At 30.3% G+C, this 22,470-nt stretch overlaps 1 protein-coding gene across 2 annotated transcripts in view; it reads right to left on the bottom strand.

Annotated features, from left to right (window-relative positions):
• LOC127710073 (kinesin-like protein KIF19) overlaps window positions 1-22,470 on the bottom strand; it is a 48,400-nt gene that overhangs the window by 10,733 nt on the left and 15,197 nt on the right. For both annotated transcript variants that reach the window (XM_052215804.1, XM_052215805.1), the window contains exons 4-14: window positions 17,798-17,885; window positions 14,652-14,788; window positions 7,163-7,288; window positions 6,342-6,621; window positions 5,541-5,725; window positions 4,446-4,602; window positions 3,866-3,962; window positions 2,917-2,994; window positions 2,220-2,275; window positions 1,393-1,580; window positions 436-649 (exon numbers count right to left, since the gene is read on the bottom strand). In XM_052215804.1, coding sequence (XP_052071764.1) covers window positions 436-649; window positions 1,393-1,580; window positions 2,220-2,275; window positions 2,917-2,994; window positions 3,866-3,962; window positions 4,446-4,602; window positions 5,541-5,725; window positions 6,342-6,621; window positions 7,163-7,288; window positions 14,652-14,788; window positions 17,798-17,885 — 1,606 coding nt within the window. The remainder of the gene's footprint in view (window positions 1-435; window positions 650-1,392; window positions 1,581-2,219; window positions 2,276-2,916; window positions 2,995-3,865; window positions 3,963-4,445; window positions 4,603-5,540; window positions 5,726-6,341; window positions 6,622-7,162; window positions 7,289-14,651; window positions 14,789-17,797; window positions 17,886-22,470) is intronic.

Below are 22,470 nucleotides of genomic sequence, written 5' to 3'. Positions count from 1 at the left end.
GTTATATTTAAAAAATTTAAAACCAAAATAAGCAACTTAACAGTATATCAGACTGATATCAGATGTCTTCTTTTACACAATTAGAGAGTTCTGAAATTTTCAAAGTCTGGTTTCTCTTAAATATTTTTCAAAGAATTCTGAACTTTTAAAAGTCTGTTTCCTCTGAAACATTGTTCGTAGTGCTTAGCCCTCATTCATTTCTGATCATATCTTTTAAAATCGCCTTTCCACCATAAATACGAGTTTTTCAAACAAGTACATCTCAATGACAAAAGCAGAGAATTTCCCATAAAATTCATGTGTTACACATCTACTGTCTGCTTAAAGCCATTCTCTCATGAAAATGATACTTTCATTTTAGCAAAATATGCATCAGATGTCTAACGCACCTGTTTATCAACAAATAAATTAATCTATTACAATTCAAAGCTATACCTTCTAATAAAATTTTCTGTTTCCTTATGATTTCATCACAGAGAGTTCTGTGTTGACGAAACCTTACAATAACCATATCTTTCTTCTTGATTTGGAAGTCCCTGATCAGACAGGCAGACTGTCCTTCTGTATTTTCTATTTCCAGTTCATGTACCTTACACATCAACATAACGATCTCTGTCTGGTCTTCGTCGCTGATTCTCTGAGGTACAGTCTGTCGATAAATTAAGGAAAATATTAACAAATATATCAATGTTTTCATTATTACAAGCCAATAACAGACATTTTCAATGCAAAAGTGATCGGATTTTCTGAAAACTACTGTAGAAATTACTATGAATAAAAGGAGATATGGGATATACTATAAATGCAGAAACTATTGCAAGGTTTTTATTATTGCAAATAATGCAATTGGGTGATAATCACAATAATAAGAACTCGCATTCTGATCTCTGATACATATAAGTGTTCGCAGATTTTCCTGAAATCGCAATAATTAGAACTCGCATTTTTTGTTCTTTCTTCAAAAATTGCAATAAATGCACGCAATAATTTCTGAATTTACAGTATATCAATCAGACAGCAACCCAATGGCACAAACAACTAAAAGTTTGGTTATCTTTATAAAACAATGTTTCTCTTCACTTCATCTTTTTTATGTGTATCCATAGTTATTTTTTAATTTTTTTTAAAGACTAAACATTGACCTATAATGGTTTACTTTTATAAATTGTAACTTGGATGGAGAGTTGTCTTATTGGCACTCATACCACATCTTCCTATATCTATAAACATACCTTGATATATATAAAGCAATGATTCTGCATGGAAGCTGTTGTTTTTATGGTAAAATGTTAAAAATGTTAAATTTCATTACAAAAAAGCCCCAACTCTTCCATAAAGGAAAACAATTCAGAATGTCATGAAACTGTGCCAAGGGAAATAACTGCTACTAACCTCTTCTAGTTTTCTTGTTTTTGATTTAGCCTGTTCAAGTTCTTTATACACTGTGCTTCTGATTTTCTCTGTTCTGTATTTTTCATCATGCAAAACTTTGATCTCATCCCTTGCAATTTTAACTTCCTCTGGCTCAACTATCTCATCTGATCCTATACCAGCCAGTTCCATAGATTTAGACATTTGTCCTGGAATAATCAAAGTGGTTTTAGCCTAGAGCAATTCTTTAAATTTTTAAATTAAAATCAATGTAACTACTTATTTATCGGCTTATAATATCTTCCTCACAACTTCATTTCACTTAAGATTGAAAAAATTTGAAATTGTTTTTAAGATACAAAGTTTGATCTTGTTTTTTAGTTATAAACAAAATTCAGATTAATGTTTGTAACATGGTAATATTCCAGTTCTTCTTATGGGCTATTTGATTAAAATGTTTGGGAGAGGGGGGAAATGGATTCTTATCCACCCCCTCAACTAACGTACTTTCTCGAAATGACTTTGCATGCATCAAATGGACATACAAACACAAATGACCCACAACCAATGTCAAAGTTCACTTTCTACTATTCCACATTCATTTTTATAGAATAGTTCTAATGTTGGTTGAACTGACAAAAATATGGGGAAAAAATCTACATAAGTTGCTAAATTACATTTTTTCTATCATTTCTTGATTTAAAATTTCACAGCAATTCATAACCTTCTTTAGGTTTTTTCTTTAAAATCAAATAACAAGGTCAAGCATAATGTATCCCCCTCCACCCCCCCCCACCCCCTCCCCCTCCCCCTCCCCTTCCCCTTTTAAATTCCTATAATAAACAAACCTGCCATATCACCACCTTCTTTCCGTAATGATGACTTTGCTCTCTCTGCTTGCCATCTAAAATACAATAAATCTAATAATCACAAAAGGTCCTACTCCTGCCCCACAATACTATTATCACATATTGCAATTTTGAAGTAAATAAGTGGTTTCTGTTATCTCCCCTTTAACATAAGGGACTGATATTATTTTCCTTTAAGGCATATCATCAGGTAGTTTTCTACAATTTTATAAAGTTCCATCAATATCCATCAAGCCAGTTATGAGGATTTGCGCTTACAAGGCACATGGACAGACAGAGGTTAAGATGGTTAGGGTGAGACCTTTACACCCCAAAACTGTGTAAGGGGGTATAATAATATTTTGAAGTTTTAGATTTTCCCAGTACTCTGATTCAGTTTAAACTAAATAATGCAATGCCTGACAATATTTTTTCCAAACCTTTGCAATTTCATATTAACACTGAATTAAGGTGCATAACTTTATAATTATGAAGTTATGATATTCTAACCTTAAAAAACTTTTTAAAAAGATGACCTGTAACCCTTTGCTAGCAAAATTTATTCAATTTACAGTACAGTAAATATTCAATTTAGTAAAATATTTTCCACAAAACCTATGTCAAAAGATTTCTATGTGTACAGGACACTAATGACCTGGACGCAAATTGACCTTCAGGAACAGATAAATCCACTCACTCAGTAATGATCATCTGATTACGATTTGTCTCCAAGCTAATCTCCATAGTGGCATTGTTCAGTTCCATCAAACTTTTCCTATAATAGTAAATATCACAAGTCATTATAAATACAGCGCCTTGCTTAGTACTATAACAATCGTTAGAATTTTCTATACATTCATTGTTAAAAATGTTCTTTCTGAAAGCTGAGAGTGTTAAGGCAGTACAATTACAAAAAGTTCTTTTTTTTATTTTTCTGTCTATACAAAGCCTTTTTTTTACATTTGTCATTTCGGGGCCCTTTATAACTGGCTATGTGGTATGGTTTTGCTCATTGTTGAAGGCCATATGGTGACCTATAGTTGTTAGCCTCTATGTCATTCTATCTCTGGTGGAAAGTTGTCTCCTTTACAACCATACCACAAATTCTTATTTTTATATTTGCTGAACAATGGTAGTTTTAACAGCATTATGTTATTTTTGTGATATTGTTGACCATATAAAATCACTAGATGTATGGTTAGTTAAATTGAACGATTATTGGTTGCTTAAGATCACATCACTATGGTGATAGAAAGCTGATTATAAAACCAACAGCTAAAAATATTGACCTTGTCTGTATTTCTATATGTGGTTGCAAGATTTACAACAAAAGGTTTTTGTATAATTTGTTGAGGATTTACAAGTACTGTGGATTCATTATTACTTATTGGATACTAATTTGTGATGATTTTGTGGGTACAGGTGACCCACCAATTCAAATGTTCCACGAAATACAAATTTTCTATAAGTGTGTATGCTGACTTTTGTAAAACCACGAAATCAAATATCCACAAAAATACTATCTTTCCTCACTCCATAAAAATTGAAACCCATAAAAATAAATGGATGCACAGTAGTCCTTATTCATGACAACATTATGGAAAGCAAGATCAACCATTATTATTTACACAGTGAAGCCTTATTACCTCAATTCCATTTGATCTTTAAATGATATTAAAAGTTGTTCCTTCAGTTTGTTTAGTTCTTCTTTGTCTAAGTTTCTCTTTGCTTCTAATACTTGTGCTGTGAAGAAAAACAGGATTTATCATAAATATTTAGATTTACACTGGATCCATATAAAATGTCATAGATATGCATATGTATGTACAAATTGATAAAGACATTAATTTATTCCTTCAGTAATTTAACTGCAGTAATGACAAATTTAAATGCGGGAATATTGAGTAAGTTAAAATGAAGATGCTCCTTTCTTTTTGTAATTTAGGTCAGTCTCCGGCATGAGGCTTGTTGTCCTGAAGGGACGATATATATTAACTGTTTGCAATTTAAAAATACTCCAATATTTCTGTTAAATACACAAAAGTTCAAGGGGATTTGGTTCTTTCCACTGCTTCATAGCATAGCGGTCAAATTAACAAATTAAAATTTTTTTAATATAATAACAAATGTATAATTGTGGTAAAATTTGTTGTTGGATACCATCCCGAAACCAACTTAAAACAAATTTCGAAATAAAAATTGCTAGTGGTCACTATATGTTTGTACCTTGTACAGCCTGTATAGAAGATCCTCCATGGAGGCTGACAGAAGTGGTCTTATCATTCAGTTTAACTCTCAGTCGTTGAATCTCCTCCCGTAATTCCTGGATAATGTTTGTGTACTGGGCTATATGATATGATACGTCAGTCACATTTCTTCTGACCTGTAAGGTAAACAAACATAAATAGAATGTTGCATTTTCTTTCTCATTTCAATTATTTAAATGTACAGTTATAAGATTACTAATGATACGCCCATACAAGTCAAACATTTAGAAGTAAAATTAAAGATTCTGAAACAGGTACCAACCTATAGGTGAGATCTAGTGTCTAGTTTAAAAATATTCTAGTAAGTCTATAATAAAAGCAATGGAGTTTCAGTTTTGTATCATTTGATTACATAATCAGCTGTCAGATTATAACTTACTTCAAGAAAGCATAAAAAAAGATGTATTTTATTTTGTATGTGTGAGCTGCTACAAAACTTGATAGAACACAGATATGGTGCTGTTTCATTTTAAAGTTTTCTCAATTATAGCATAAAAATAACAACATTGATTTTCCACTTCAGTAATAATTCATTAAATTTTTGGAGTTATCTCCCATAGACAGTAAATTAAACTATAGTAAAATGTATCCAGACTTGAATATAATTCTTTACATATTGCAGACAATAAAAATGCAGGACCTCAATTTCAGCCCTGATCAGCTGAAAATATCAAAATTAATTTTACTATTGGTTCTGGTTTTATATTGAACGAGTTAACCATTGTTGGAAATTAATACTATTGATTATATATTGAAACTCAATATATAGTTGTTCATCTATCAGTTGAGGTGCTATTTAAAGAATGTTCTAATTTATTTCATATTGATTTTGTATTAAAATAACTGTTTTTCATACAATAAATATGATTCTGCTAGTTTAAATCCATATGTTGTTCTCTGTGTCTTTTGGTTCTTTGTTTCATTGGGTACTGTATCATTATGTATATCCCACATCTTCTTTTATTTATATCTCCATTATTTTTTCCCCCTGTGTCTAAATGTGTTTCTAGACTCCTTGGTCCATGCAGATCATAGATTAATGTATACTACTTGCCTTTGTCTTGATGTGTTTTGCTCGATCTGCATACACTAGTGTATTTCTAGACTCCTCAAACTGTGATGAGGCTGGACTAATATGGGCTATCATCACAGTTTTACAGTTTCCACCTAATGCATCTTTAAGTAGTCTCGTTAGTTTACTGTCTCTGTAGTTGATATACTTGTGTCCATTTTTATCACCTGCAATAGAAAAGAATACAATTTGGCAAATGCATATATACTGTAAACCAACATATTTTCGCTGATACTTTATTTTGTGTTTAACCATTTCTACCAGACTTCCCAGAGATTTATTTTCACTATTTCCTAATTTTTCTTGATGTATTTATGTAAGGGAAGATGGAAGTTTAACATATTCACGACGATATATATTCGCGTTATTTTTGAAATCGTGAAAGTCGCGAAAATTAGTTGGTCTACAGTATGTGAAGTCAAATTTGGAGACACAATAAAGAAGTTGCAGCTGATGAAGGAAACTTAATGAATATGATGAATTGACGATCGCAGTATACTACCTGCTTGATACATTTAGTATAATATCAAAATCTAATCTTAAGGAAATTTTGCAAAGAAAAGTCAGTGTATTGACATTCAGGAACAATTTTCTGTATTTTCATTTTCATTTTGCTTTTGCTGTATGGCCAAACATTTCCTTGCTATTCATCATGTTTTACATGAACATCTGTGATGTTCTTGAATGAATGACAGATTTAATAGCATGTATTTTTGGATAGGTTAGCTTTCATAAACTACTGATTCAGGAGACATCAATCTATTAGATTCCAACAAAACTTACTTAAAGCATTGATACAGTTCCCTAGAGCCAGTAGTGACCTGTTTATATGTGCACCCTCTACCATACGTTTCCCTCTATTGTGTGTGCTTGCCGCTCTTTCTGATCCAGCTAAATCAACCATAAACATTTTGCCGACTCGTACTTCTTGTACCGTATTCCGTACTCTATTCTGTTGTTTTACAATGACTTGGAGGACAGCATGAGATCTGGAAGAAGTTTTATTTGCAGCCGTAGGTTCCTGAGTTCTCTCTTTATTTCCTTGGAATAACATATCCATCACCTATAAGATAAAACCCATCAACGATAAAATAACCATGAAAATGTATTTTCTGCTGAACATTTATTTTGCAGTCAATCAAGCAATCCCAGGTAGTGCATATGTGGTTTTATCATGGCCAACAATCAGATTTGTTTTTATCTATATATGTTTCAATTATGTTCATAAAAATAGATGGCTGTAATAATATTTTGATAACTAAGTTTAATACATACATTCTTTCAACATCTTCCTGAGAAAAAATGTCAATCAAAACTTTTAGTCATGAAAAAAAATGAAAAATGGGAAAAACTTGCAATACCGGCTTGGTTTTCTCTGGCTTACCATCTGGATTCATAAATATTTATTGGTATTGATATTTGTGGATTAATTGAAAATTATTTTGTCATAATACTTGATTTTTGTAGTTTTGAAATTCTGCATATATTGGAGTTTTATATTTCATCATGTGCACACTACTATACCATGCCAACTTGTATAAGATATCTTAAAAGGATATCAAATCATTTTAATTGTTTAAGATTGCTTTTAAAAAGAAATTTACCTCATTCGTTGACCTTGTTGTGACCTCAGATAGACCTGCCACCTGAACACCACCCTTGGCATCTTCTCGAAGATCAAGGATACCTGATGATGGATTTAACAAGTCTCGAATCATTTCATTGTATATCTGAAATAGATAAAGAAAGTTCTTATAAAAGTCCTGACATTGTTCTTATTGTTTACAGACTAAAATATGTTAAGTGTTACAAGCTGTCCCTCCTTTCATTAAGAGCTAATAGATATAGGAAGATGTGGTATGAGTGCCAATGAGACAACTCTCCATCCAAGTTACAACTTGTAAAAGTAAACCATTATAGGTCAAGGTACGGCCTTCAACACAGAGCATTGGCTCACACCGAACAGCAAGCTATAAGACTGCTAAATTAAATGTAACCAAACAATAATTGATTGAAGATCCATAGCAGATATTTGATAGTCTCAGACTCTATAATTTATTCACATTTACACCCTTAGACCTTGCACCACTTATCTATTCCATAATAATTGATGGACGATTCATAGTAGCCAGGTCTTTGAAAGTTTATAAATCATTCACAACAACTTTTGCAGACTTGGACAATTTAGAACTTGACCTATTGTATAGACCCTCATCTATTGTTGAAGACTGCATTTGGCCCTCTACATGTATTTCGATTATTAGTGTTGTGTGGTTGCTGTCTCATTGACATATACCCTGCATCTCCTTTTTTTACACTGAATGAACACCCGGATCTGCTTTTGAATCTTAATTTTTCTGCAGCAAGACACATTAGTAAAAGCTGTATACTTCCTTTTAACCTATCAAATAGTATATGCATGTATTTAATAATGACAAGTTAGAGAATCTACCTACAGTAAAAGTATTACTTACAGGTAATTTATTCTTACTAACTATACTCTAGGGTATATCAAATAGTGATAATTAATATCATTATATAATTGGTTTTGTTAGATACTTATGATAGTTTACTCTTTTGGCACTAAGCTTATTTGCTGAGAGTTGTGAATTTCTATCAGAGTCATGGTTAACCACATATTACAATCCCTGTATCCTCCAGAGGGATTTAAATTGTATACTGCTAGATATAACTATTTGCTCTTAAACCATAGTGCAATTAAGTGCTTTTCCGACCATATAAGAATCAATTGCTGTCCAAACCATATCAGTTTTCAATCTCCAAGAAAATGAAGCTCATTTGTTATAGTTTTTTTTTCCTTTTTCAAAAAAGTTTAATTATAGTAGAAATGAACAAATTAGGATTCATCATTTTCTAATATATTGTATGAACCAAAATTTATAACTTATGGACATATTTATTCACCTAGAACAAAAAGAGATTTTAATCTTATAATGTAATATTTATATTAAGGAATCTCTTGAGAATTATTATAATATGACAAATGGAAATATTTATTGTCTACCTTTCAAATATTTCATATCTAATATCAATTTTCAAATAATTGTGTACTTTCTATTCCCTTTAGATTAAGTTATAATCTAGATCTAAATTCTTTGTTATTTGTCCAATATAAAAATAAGGAGATATGGTATGATTGCCAATGAGACAACTATTCAATGTTCTCTGGAGGAATCTTTCAAAATAAAGATATTTGAGATTATTTATTATTAACTTAATTTCTGCTATAAACAAATAATATAATGACTTTGAAAAAAAAGGCAAAAGATATCAAGGGGACATTCAAAAATTTTAAATAATTAACTCATAAGTCAAAGACAAACTGACAACACCATGGCAAAAAAAAATAAAAAACAAAAAAGACAAACAAGCCCACAAAACTCTACAAAGAAAACTAAAGACAGACAAAGAAAACATTGAACAAACTTTTTTGGATCAGCTAAATTGTAAAACTGAAATAACAAATTTATGAAGTCTGGGTAATAACTTTACATCATATCACAAGTGATCAGAGTTAGTTCCCTTGGGTACTTTCAAAATGTTTTCCACAAACATATTAATGGTAGTGCTCCAGTTTTAAGACACATGTAATTGGCTGTACTGATCAATAATCTCTACTATTATAACCATTCAGACCTAACAAAGATTCTATATCAATTAAAGGTTTATATTACACTAAATTAAATGCAGTATTTTTGTCAAACTGCACAATTAATGCCCTTTACTCTACTCACAAAAAAAAATGTTTTATTCCAATATTTGCTGTACCCTTCTATCATATAATAGCAGTGACTCTAATAATTTAAAAACTATTCATCAGATATGGTATAACTGCACTGATATATTTATTATATGCAATGGGCTTTTATTACATGCACAATGCCTGCCATTTAATTCAAATACAAACTGCAGACATTTCTTGCCAAATCTTCACATAGTCTGTATTCAGCCTAAGTGCTTTTAAATATGTTGTCAAATTAATTATTTCAGATCTAAGATATGAGACCACAGCAATCCCTCTTTTAATCAATCAGTTCTTATGGCAATTATCAAAAAATATTTCAAATTTATATCAAGAATAAAATTACTACATTCAGACAAATTATTTATTTGTTCTGATATGAAGGCCAAAAAAAATATATAAACCTCCACTTAAGATATATTTTCAACTCTGAACAACTTATTTATAAACTTACAAAGAACATATCAGAATTAAATATATAATAGCAGTATAATGTTATTTAATCATCATTTAATCTAACCACTTAAGATACGTCATGTTAAAACCTTATCAAACCAATTAATACTTAATACCTATATAAAATAAATTATACTCATACAAATGTAATTTGAAAAATGAATTATTGACTCACATGACGTGAAAGGATAATTCAATCAGCAGTTTTGACATTCAGATAAATTGTATATTGGCACTTGTATATGTTGACAAATATTTCTATCTTTAATATATGACTTCAATAAAAGCAATTAAGGATAGATTTTGACAGGTTTGAGATTTATTGTACAAGTAATATCACTTAGGTGAGGCTTTCTCTCTTTGTGTATGATTTTTCCACAAAATTCAGCATACAGGGAGCTATTTATACTTTTTGTTAATATAAAAGCCCTTTTTGAAATCTGTAACCCTCTAGTTAAAGGGCCAACTTAAATTTCAAACTCAAATATCTCTGCACTACTCAGGAATTATATTCCAAATCAAGAATTTGAAAGGATTCAAGATCATAGTGAATGTGTGAGGTTCAATAAACAATGTCATTGAATCATGGCACTAGTTAGCTGTGACCAGTGATTTTGGTACTTATTCTTCTTAAATGATTTCCAGAAGAAGAACAAAACTTGTATTATAATTAATACCAGTACTAAAAGAGCAGCCGTTTACCCTTGAGGGGGGGGGGCCTGACCTTTATCGGGACTCCGTGATTGGGTGTTTTTAAGCTGAGGATTTCTGGATTGATCCTTTCGGGATCTGGGAAATCTTTTTTAGAATTTCGGGATGTCAGGATTTAAATTTCTTTAAATTTGTGACCTCAGGATTTCATGTTTTTAAGCCCGGGATTAGGACTCCTCCGACCCCCCCCCCCCCCCCCCCCCCCCCCCTCACCCTTAACACTGACTGCACCATTTTTGAAACCTAAAAATTGAAAAAACTAAAATTGAATTTGCAGGGCCTTAAATTCCAAACCCACCTCATTTGTATTTCATCTGATTTTAATATTTGTTGAAATCTTTGTTTAGATTAAACTATTATTGCCTTATTTACATGTGTTCTATTGACTTTACACCTCACAGTTCTATTTCATTTTGTTTTTCTTTATCCAGTTTCAGGTTTAAAATTCCAAACAGAGAATTTCAATGATTTGAAATTATTGAAATCCTTTAATTTAAACGTAAGGTTAACAAACATTGAATAATCAAAGAGTGTTTGTACTTATAAGGCTGTTGTAATAATATTGTTCAATTCTAACAAATCTTTTTAAGCTTATAATATAAAATACCCTTGTTATTTTCATGGCAATAATATAAATACTATTGAGCCTCTATGAATAACATTTTACATGTTTATAAGAAACAGTACTTGGTAAAAGGTTAAAAATTAAGACCAGTATTTGGTAACATTCCCTAATACAGCCAGATAACAAGTAACAATTAAGTATGTAGTGCAATGAACATGTTTTCATACATTCATGTCCTGTAATTTCTTTCATCCAATAAGTCCATAAATTTTCTAAACATACTGTAAAATGAACAGACTACAGTTTTATGTTATGCCTGAAAATTTATAAATTGTAAAATGGTAAAGTGTAGAATTGCTAAATACTTTTATTCCTGTTTTTTTAGTCAGTGTGAAAAAAATCACGAACAAATATTTTGTTGTAGGATGTGCACATGCAGTTAAGTCTTAGCAATCTTATTATATCTTTTTTATATATATATCATAAAATCATAAGACAGATAATGCTAATTAAATAAAGAAAATGACTGAGTTAAGATAAGCTACATGTACATTCAAATAAACAATCAATTCTCAGATGGCATGCACTTAGAAATCATTTCTTTAGGTAGAAATGTCTAAAACTTGATTGTTCAGAACAAAACGCATGATAAAATTAAAAACTCAATTCTCTGGATTAGGTTCCAATTTTAAGAATATTATCCCTGACCCCAGCTGGGTATCATGTATATTTCAAAATGAGAATGACACTTGCACAATTATGACAATACCTTTAAATACTTGCATTACGAATAAAAAAAGAACCTATTGGTTAAATGTCAATGAGACAGCAACCCAACAACAACAGTTAATCAAAAATAACATGAGCTTGTACTCTGCCTCAATGATGGCCTTACTCAACTTTGAGCTGAAGAACAGCAATTAAAACCTGATCCTTTGCTTTTAGTTTTCTCAAGTGCATGTAGATTATTTATGTCATGAAACGAGGGTGGTAAAGGGTTATTTTCGTGCAACCTGTTTTGCCATTTTTATTTCATGTGCAGCCGTGAAAAAGGTTCATTATTCACTGTGTTTTGTGAAATCGGTAAAAACATCAATGTGCAAGAAATTTTTAATTGTTCCTTCATCGTGAAATTGCAATTTTATTTCGCGTTCTTCTGTGCAGATACCCCCCTTTACGCCCATCTGAAACAATTTCAATCATCTAGATGTTAACCACACCATACAACATTTGACAATTGAAAAGAGCCCTGACACGTTACTTAATATAAAGTTTATATAAAACATGAACTCTATAACTTGACATTATTATGATTTACATAAATTTTCGTTAGGTAAAGAAAAGTACTTTTAGAATTCCAATTAGAAATAATAACGTCTGTCCGTAATAAACAGTTTTTCATATAGCCTGAACTGAAAAAAGCATGGTCAAGGTCAAGGAAATGTTTTTAAGACTTCTTATATAACACATACATATAGTCAAAGTCTAACATGACCTAGTTCAACTTAATCTGCGGTTTTAAGGTGATACAAACTTTTTGTAATCGTGGAAAATTAAATGTCTCTATCTAAAGAATTTTTTGTTACAGTAGTAAAGTTTAAATATATTAAATTTCCTAATCGATACAAATATCACAAAAATCAAAAGTACAAAATTTAAATTTATAACATAAAACTTTGTTACAACCCTGTCAATAAAGAATGATCTTTTAAATAAGTGTCTATTTAATGTGTCAATCTCTAAATGGCTCCAAGAAAGGTCGTATATAAATTTAATAGAAACCATCAAATATCAGTCATGAGCGACAAATTCTGTAAATGAAGACTATAAAAAACAGATATCATTATAAGACTGATAATCTTCTAAGATCATGAATCAAACACTGTCAAGATCTCATGACCAGAAAATTGAGACACCAAAGGGTAAGATTTCCATTCTCTGTTTGCTTACCCAAAAATGTCAGTGGCGGATCCAAGGGGGGGGGGGTTCCGGGGGTTGGAACCCCTTTTCTTTGACGATCAATGCTTTTGAATGGAGGCATATAGTTCGAACCCCCTTTTAAAAATGGCTGGATCTGCCCCTGAAAGTGGTGACTGGATAATCTGAATTGAGAATATAGTCCGTTTGACTTCTATAAATCTTCAGAAAATAATTCTTAAAAATTCATTTTTACAAATAAACATTTTTTTTCTTGATGTATGTTAATGTATGATATATACGAACTCTGACTATGAATATCATAATTTTAGGCCAATAATCAAAAAAGTTACCCATTAGGTCTCTATGTTACTTCTATTGTTTTTTATATAAAATACTTGATGGAGTAAGTATGAATAGTGTAACAGGTTCCCATTCAAAACAAAAACATAAGACATGTGCTTTAAACCTGTTTCATTATACCATGTGACTTTTCTCATTTAAATAACGCTGACCAGCAAACAAACTTTGACTTCATTTAAGTTTTATGTCATGTGATTACTGAACTTATTGTATACATGATTTTGCATTTTTCATTGTTCAATTTCTAAGAGTAACCTTAGTAATATTTTCCACTGGACATTACTAGTATAACATTTTTAAAAACTACAAAGTAGTTTTATTCAAAATTCAGTTTAGAAATTTTATTAAAAAGTTCCCCTTTTCATCAGTAAAGGTCTTTATGGTTATATTTTATCTAATTTTATTTTCATATTATGATTGTCATAAGCTGTGTTTTTTCAAGAAAAAAGTAAATATTAAATGTATTCTGTAAATACTTATTGGTGAAACTTTTTAGAGGCTCTCCATTTTCTTAATACTGTCATCATGCTTTAAGCATGAAAAGCTTGCTTATATTCTTTAATAAGATATATATAAATATATAATCAAATTAAGGTAACAAAAATTAAGATTTGGTAAGGAATAAAAACAAAATAAAACATCTGATTATAATATTTTTTCCCACAAATAACATCTTTGTAGATACATGCAAGTTCATTTATAAAATCATATAAAACCAGTTATAAAAATACTTAGATGATGGTCATTTTTCATGACATGTATTATGTCCTTCGATATTTAAATGAGTTAAGTCACATGGTACAATGAAACAGGTTTAAAACACATGTCTTATGTTTTTGTTTTGAATGGAAAGCTGTTACACTATTCATACTTACTCCATCAAGTATTTTATATAAAAAACAATAGAAGTAACATAGAGACCTAATGGGTTACTTTTTTGATTATTGGCCTAAAATTATGATATTAAATAGTCAGAGTTCGTATATATCATACATCAACATACATCAAGAAAAAAATGTTTATTTGCAAAAATGAATTTTTAAGAATTATTTTCTGAAGATTTATAGAAGTCAAACGGACTATACCATAGATTCCAAGTATTTCACTTTTGTCAAAGTTTTGATTTTTTTCTCACTGGTTACTAGTTAGTCATTCAATATGATTAAATAATAATACAAACTCATCTACATGTACATATGCTGTTGAACATTCTGACACGAATGTAATTTTCTACACCAATACTGTAAATTTAAATTTCTGACACATGCATGACATGTACTACCTGTGTTATAAAACAGATTCAGACATTAGTTTGTACCTCCAAATAAGACATGGAGACTTTGTATTTCATTTCTTCTTTCGTTCTGTCCATCTCTACAAACAAATCGTTTAGTCCCCGGGCCATGATTCCTGGTTCATCATCTGTACCCAACATGGTGTATGTTTTTCCTGCTCCTAGAAATATACAAAAATATACCATTCAGTCCCAAAGTCATTTAATAAACAAGGGCTTTTAAAAGGGCTAATGTAAAAATAAAATTGATTTCCAGATGTAAATAGTATAAATTTTTACCTTCAATCAACCATTTCTTCCCTATTTGTATGAAACACATGTGTCATGTTTGTAATATAATATCCTTTTATATCCCAGACATTCCAACAAATTTTAATATTCATTAAGAGAACCTGTATGCCTAAAATAATTTGAAGCATTCAACTAGTAGAATTGAAAGGAAAACCCAACAACACAAAGAACCAAAGACATAAATGTGTCTGGTTTGGGAAGGTCTAGAATGGACTGGAATAATTATTTTAACTAATTGTTAAAAAAGGATTGACTTGGATGTAATGTAAATTAATGATAGGGTAACCCACAAAAGTGTTTCAGTATTAGATTGCACTGAAGTCTTGACTGATTTTTTTCAGGACTTGCTGGTGCCGTCAAGTCCTAAAACACCACTTATATGTCAAAGAAATTATGTACTATAGTGTTTGAGTTCAATAAAATTGAGAATGGAAATTGGGAATGTGTCAAAGAGACAACAACCCGACCAAAGAGCAGAAAACAGCCGAAGGCCACCAATGGGTCTTCAACACAGTGAGAAAATCCTGCACCCGGAGGGGGGGCTTCAGCTGGCCCCTAAACAACAATGCGCACTAGTTCAGTAAAAATAATCTAGTATTCTGGCAGTGTATTCTGTATCAGAATAAAAAAATCATTCAGAATTGCATTGTCAAATTCTTTGGACAGGCAAGTCTCCAATAAAATATAATTTCACTCAAATCAATTTTGAATAGTCATAATGAAACAGTCAGTCAATATTGTTTATCGCAATGCTTCTTATTATTGATATTTCTTTTTATTTCTTCTTCATTTTTTGCCAAATGACATAGCAATATTTGATTGAGCCGTAATATTATAAAATTTGATGTACCATACAGCATAATATCTGATAACTTCAATTCTATCGAAATACATCATCGCACATGAAAAGTAGAATTAGATATTAACATAATATTTTAATGAAATATATGTTAAATGCTAGATTAAACAAGCAATATTAAATTTATGTTCATCCAAAGTATTGATTTAAAACATCCTATATGAATTACTAATGTGATTTTTTTTCAAAAGATGACAAATGTGAGATCCTTGGATATTATACAAACATAAATAAATAAATAGGATTCATGCATGCAAATGTAACTTCAAATGTAAAAGAAAATTGTAAATAACCAGTCTGTCAAGCGGGTGGTTGAGGGTTCCTTCGGTGTACTAAATGCTTGCCAACTTTTCATTTTCATTTATCAATCAACATTCGATCACTGCTTTTTGTGCAAAAGAATAAAAATGCAACCTAATAATTTCACATTATAACATTTTCCTTTTTAATGTGAAATAATACTTTACTTAGTGTAATTCTATGCACATTAAATGTTGGTATTAGACACACCCATGAGAACATTAGCATGAATTGGTGTATATCAAAATTATACCATAATATTTGGTTAATGCAAATTGATAGATTTCAGTAATTTAGAAATGGGATCATTTTAGCAATTTGACCTTATTTTATGGTAAAGCATGATTAAAACAGAATGTCCAATATTCATGTCATCATTCATGTTGTATAAATTTGAAAAAAAAGTAGACACTTAAATTACCACATGAAAGGATAAATGCAAGGGCATAAAAACAAAAGATCCAATCCCCCTAAAAACTTCTGTTTTACGTTCAATACTTTTGTGTTTGTTTTTAGTTTCAAATGGAGGTACAAAAGATTGCCAATTTTCAGTTAATCTTTTCAACTGAAAAATGCAGTTGCAGTTTTGTATGCTGAACTATTATTATTTCAAGTTTTGCTTACAGAGTAAAAGTAAGTTTATTTTAATTATTTGTATGATACAAACATTTACAATTTTTTTTCATTTCCAGACATTTTTCAATTATTAATTTTCAGAACATTCAGTAAGACAACCTAATATAAGTAAGTAACATAAAAACATGTTCAAATTTGATATATATATATATATGTGATTATGTTTATTCTTTCTTCTGAGTCATGGGGCCTCGGTGGCTGAGTGGTCTAAGAAGTTGCTACTGTAATCACTAGCCAGTCAACACTGAGGTTGTGAGTTCGAACCCCGCTCGTGCCGGTGCACTCGACTCCAATCTTAATTGACTAGGATTGTCAGTTTTCCTATCGAAGGTCAGTGGTTTTCTCCGGGCAATTAGGCCTCCTCCACCAATAAAAACTGGCCGCCACGAAATAGCCCAAAAGCGGTGCTTAAAAGTGGTGTTAAAACACCAACAATCAAAAATCAATCAAATCTTCTGAGTCATGCAAATTGCCAGATCTTTACAGGTAGAATATATGTATCCTAAGAGGGTACAGAACAACTAAGGGAGTTAACTCTTTAAAAATCAGCTGAACATTTTAATAACATACTATTACAGTAAAGAGAAATCAAGCTTCTCAATGATCAAAATTAGTGTTTGTCAAACTGCTATATATCCAATGAAATTATTCCTGTAAATTGTGTAGTACAAATCTCTTGAATTTTTTTATATTTTTGTCAACAGGCCAAAGTAAATATTTTTTCAAAATTTTATGAAAATTAAGCGAGCCAAATCTATTTTAGTCAAAGTGTTAGGTACCTCCTTATGTTGATTTCTAAAACACCCCAGCATAAGAAAGAGTTACAATTGTGAAAATAAAACAAAAATGGAGGTAAAGAGGTATATATTTGTATTGCCTTTCTTCTGCATGTGATAGCATGCCAATATCAGTCTAACTTAAATGCTCATATCATTTTGCAACTTGAAAACCTATTCAACATTTGGTTTAGATTTTTTTACACATTGTTGATTGTCAAGATTGTTAATCTCGACGATCAGCAAATTGTATGTTGGAAAAGCTGAAAATATGAAAAAAATGTTAGTAATAATCATTTAAAACATACCAGTTGCTCCATAGGCAAACACTGTAGCATTGTAACCATTGATGATATTTGGCAGCAAAGATCTTGTTGTATTCTTGTAAACCTCATCCTGAAGAATAAAAAACAAAAATATTTACCCAAATAAACAAACTAACTTAATAATGATCATCCCATTTACATTTTGGTCAACAAAAATACATTGTATGTTTATCTGAAGTACAAGTCAGTATAGGAAACATGTGGACAAAATTTAATCTCAACTTTAGAAAATTAACAACAATTAGGAAAAGAGACAGGAAATCAGCTGTGTTATGGTCCTTTTACAATGTTCCACTTGTTGAAGCCACGACTCAGGTCTCATTCCTCATCTTATGACATTACTTAATGTGAGATATCATTGAGGGTTGCAACTAGTGTAGCCAGAACTGCCTTCTTTCCTCAGAGTGCCTTGAGTTTAACATGGGGTTTGTGTTGCTCAATCTTTAGTTTTCAGTACAGTGTTTTATGAGTTATTGTTTGTCTGCTAGTCTCAATTTATTTCGTCATGGTTGTTAATGTCTGCCTTTCTGTGATTAATAATTTAAATTACACTTAGTATATCCTCTACCTTTTTCCCTATCACCACTTTGGAAAGTTAAAATTAAAACTTCTTCATTTCATATATCATTTTATATATTGGCATGTAGTCAGGATGTCTCTGAGGGGGGTTAGTTTGGGTCAAGACAGTCAAACTTCAACCTGAATCTCGACTTTAATAGTCTTTAATAGTATTTTTGATTTCAGAGGGGGTTCAAAACACATGGCTTTAGGTATGTAAACTGTTGTGTTTACCCCTTACATTTGAAATGAGAACATGTCAATTTAAACATTTTCTTTTTTTAAAGTGATAATTCTGAAATCATGAAGTACCTGGTCACTTATATTCAATGAATATCGTTATCTAAATTTTCATTAAGCTCGAATATTTGAAGTGTTTAATGACAAAAAATCCACTTAATCACGTTCAATGCAATGATAAAGCTCTTATATAAATATTTCCATTTGTTTTAACAAAATAAATCCCTTTATCATGTGCCAGATCAGAAAAAACAAACAATTCCGATTGCATATCATATAACAATTGTGCCATTTATCTGAACAATGCCATTGTTTTTGTGTATTTAAGAACATATAAAATATGTCTTCATAGACAATAATTTTGTTTTTGTGTATTTAAGAATATATAAAATAGGTCATCCCAGACAATAGTTTTGTTTTTGCATTACATGCAAATTAGCAGTTTTATCTTTAAAATCTTAAGTTTTTGCACACTTGGATAATTGACAATGATATTTAAGATAATTATAGTAATGTCACCTTGATGATGGGTCAAAGGGTTGGAATTAGATCCACAAGGTTTTTTCAATTTATTTAGTTTTAGTCTTATTTAGAATAAAAATCATTCTTTTTATGGAGGGAATTTCAACTTTGAAATTTATATATTTGATTGTGGGATCAAATATATTCCATTAAAAATATGAAGTCAATTAAAAAAATTGTCTTGTTGAACACTTTATGCTGAACTCTTGATGTTACACTGTCGTGTTGCTGTCTTATTCTGATGAATACCCTAATTTGGCGTAATTAATAATCATAAGAATCGACAAGAATTATATATAATAGTTAAAATTGAGAATGGAAATGGGGAATATGTCAAAGAGACAATAACCCGACCAAAGAGCAGACAACAGCGGAAGTTAACCTACCTTCCCAAATAAAGTGAAATTAATCTTATGTATATTTTATTAATCTTTGTACCCATTTTTCATGAGAAAAAAATAGCTGTTGATATATATCTTTTTTGAGACATTTTTTTATTTGTTTGAAGTTGCTTAGGGTTGGAGTCTCATGTTAGTTAACTGAACATATCCTTTTAAAATGCAGTCTTTATCATAGGTTTTAGTGAATGTAAACTCTATACGTCTTGTTTGGAAGGCATTTTAAGTAAATGTAAAAAATATTGCATCCGATAGAAAAAAATGGTGCAATCAAGACATGTTTACACACTTGGACAGGAACACTAATTGACATATAGGACTTCAACCTTTCACTCCCAGAATACTTAATTTGAACTGTCCTGAACTTTTCAAACCAATAAATCAAATTCTTTGGCTAAGGATTCCAACAAAAAGTACCTTTTTTATTCTCCTTTACATGAATTTTATTATTGTCTTAATAGCACTTTCTTTATGCATTTGAATAAATTAGATGAAAGGATCAATGAATCAATGAATTTGATAAGTAACTATGATAGATCAGGTCAACTTCTGTTAAATTGTTAAATTCAGTCAATCTCTAAGTTTGATCCCCTATATAACTTACACAAGTAACATGTATATCATGCCAAGAAATCCTCGCTAAAAATTCCGGTCGACCTCCTACGGCATCCATTAGTAGTTAAAGATTTGATTTCATTCAATAAATAATTTATGACCCGCGTGTACGTCTCACTTAAAACACAGCCATATACCAAATGGTCAAAATTAATCATCCATGTAATTTGCTCTATGGGATGTTTGCAAAATTTCAACGGAGGCAATTTCTTGGCATGGAAAAAATAAACTTGTTTTCCCCATATTACTTCTTAGAATAGGTTTTTGTATAAGACTGAATATCAAGTGAGGAGCCTTGTGGTTTTCTAACTTGTCAATATCTGAATTGTGTTTGTTATTTGGCAAATTATGTGTCTTTGGCAATCTTATCATTTTAATATATTCACAACTTTTATCAAATCTGGACGATTAAAGCTTGACATATTATATAGAGTTAATTTCTATTCTCAAAGAATAAATATATTCAATATTATATTGCCATCTAGATGTCTTTTTGTTCGCTGCGTCCTTCAGTTGTTTTCTAATTGATAATAAAAAATTTATTTCATTTGATTTCAACAGGACTTGTGTTCTGCATGACATGATGTAAATTAATGCCATAATCTGTATCAAGGCTGCATTATAAATTCAAGACTGCTACAAAAGCTTCCCATTAAGTTATTGTGTCTATTTCACTGAGTTTATAAGATCATGGAATATTATCAATATGTTATTAATAATTTCATGGAGATTTATTAACAATGAAATTTGCAATTTAATAATATCAACTAAATGAAATCAACCATTTCTTATTTTATTCAATAAATTAAAAAAAAGAATATCAATATAAATCCTCTTACTGAATTTTATTCAATAGTGCTTTTTGAGACTTTACCATTGAAAGCGTTTTGCCATACAGATTCAAATTGAACAGATATATACGTTTATGAATAAATTCTTGTAAATTTCAACTGTCGAAATGACTATTTGTATACTGCATAAAACTTACAAAACTGTACCAAAAATGTATTCTGGGGACAAAAGAGATAGTATATGTTTTGAAAGGAGTTCGATCTTGGGAATTTTTGAAAATCCAAGAACAAAATTACAAAAATAGACATTTCGAGGTTTTAAACTTATGAGTCTTGAAAAAAACATGAATCAATTCATCAAAGAGGATCAAACATTTGTCACTGGACACAATCTTGTTTATATTTCTTTGAATTATAACTTTCTATAATCTTCTTAAATTCATTTTCTATCTTAAAATTTCAAGTACAATTGTGACAGTTGAAAATTGAAGACTTTTTCAATCCTTTTGTTATCAAGCTTTCTAAAAGAACATCTTATTGATTTAATTGTTGACAATTCAACAAAGTAAAGATTAAATATCATATATATTAGATTGATAGAAGATTTACTTTATCATGTTTATTGATTCTAAAAAGTCAATCTATTTTATATACAAACACTTTAAAAAATTCAATATAAGTATTTGAACAGTACTCTTACTAAATACATATGTACTTAAAGATCAGATTCCAAAATATTAACAATGCAACTCTGTTTGAATAAAATATCCTATAATTTTCAAAGAGAAAATTGTTCTTTAGCAAGAATCATTTTAAAATCTGGACCAAGCACTTAAAGAATAGTTTTGAAAGAAAAAGTGTCTGAAAATTTGATTGTTATGTACTTCATACTGATAAACAATTTATACAAACTTTTCACAACTATTTGGGTCATCTTGAATTATCTTTCTTAAGTTTGAATGATTTAAATATGATTTTTTATGAAATATATTTCGTAAGCCAGACATGCATACTTTCTTAAAAATGATCATTTATTTGTTTCCTTTCATTTTATGTAATCTTGGTTCAAATCCATTTCTAATTATTTTTTTTTTCTTCTAAACATGCTAATATAAAGATACTTTAGATTGAAATATACAATTAATTTCCCCATAGGCGACAATGATAGCCTTTTTTGAGATACAGACTTTAGAAAGTTGATTTTTTTAACGAAACCTTGCTAGAATTAAAGAAAAGTTATTAGGACAGTATTTGTTGGTCCAAAAAATATAGGTTCGCGTTGCTTTTCTTGGCGTAATTTGTACTTATCTCCCATGCCTATCAATTTTGCACTTAAAAATATGTGTCTCATTCTAGCGTAGAAAAGACATCTCAGTTCCGTTAGGCCTAAGGAAAATAATTTATTTGGCCTTTGGTATAATGCAGAATGCACGAAATCTCTAATAATAAAAAATAATGGGCGCACATATCAACCAATCAGGATTAACTATACTCTTAATTCTGAATACCATGTTATCTTCATAAAATGGCT

This window comes from Mytilus californianus, unplaced genomic scaffold (assembly GCF_021869535.1).
Source record: "Mytilus californianus isolate M0D057914Y unplaced genomic scaffold, xbMytCali1.0.p SCAF_7, whole genome shotgun sequence".
In the NCBI taxonomy this organism is placed as follows: domain Eukaryota; kingdom Metazoa; phylum Mollusca; class Bivalvia; order Mytilida; family Mytilidae; genus Mytilus; species Mytilus californianus.
Note: the sequence above shows the minus strand (reverse complement) of the source record. Positions and strands in the feature narration are given on the sequence as shown.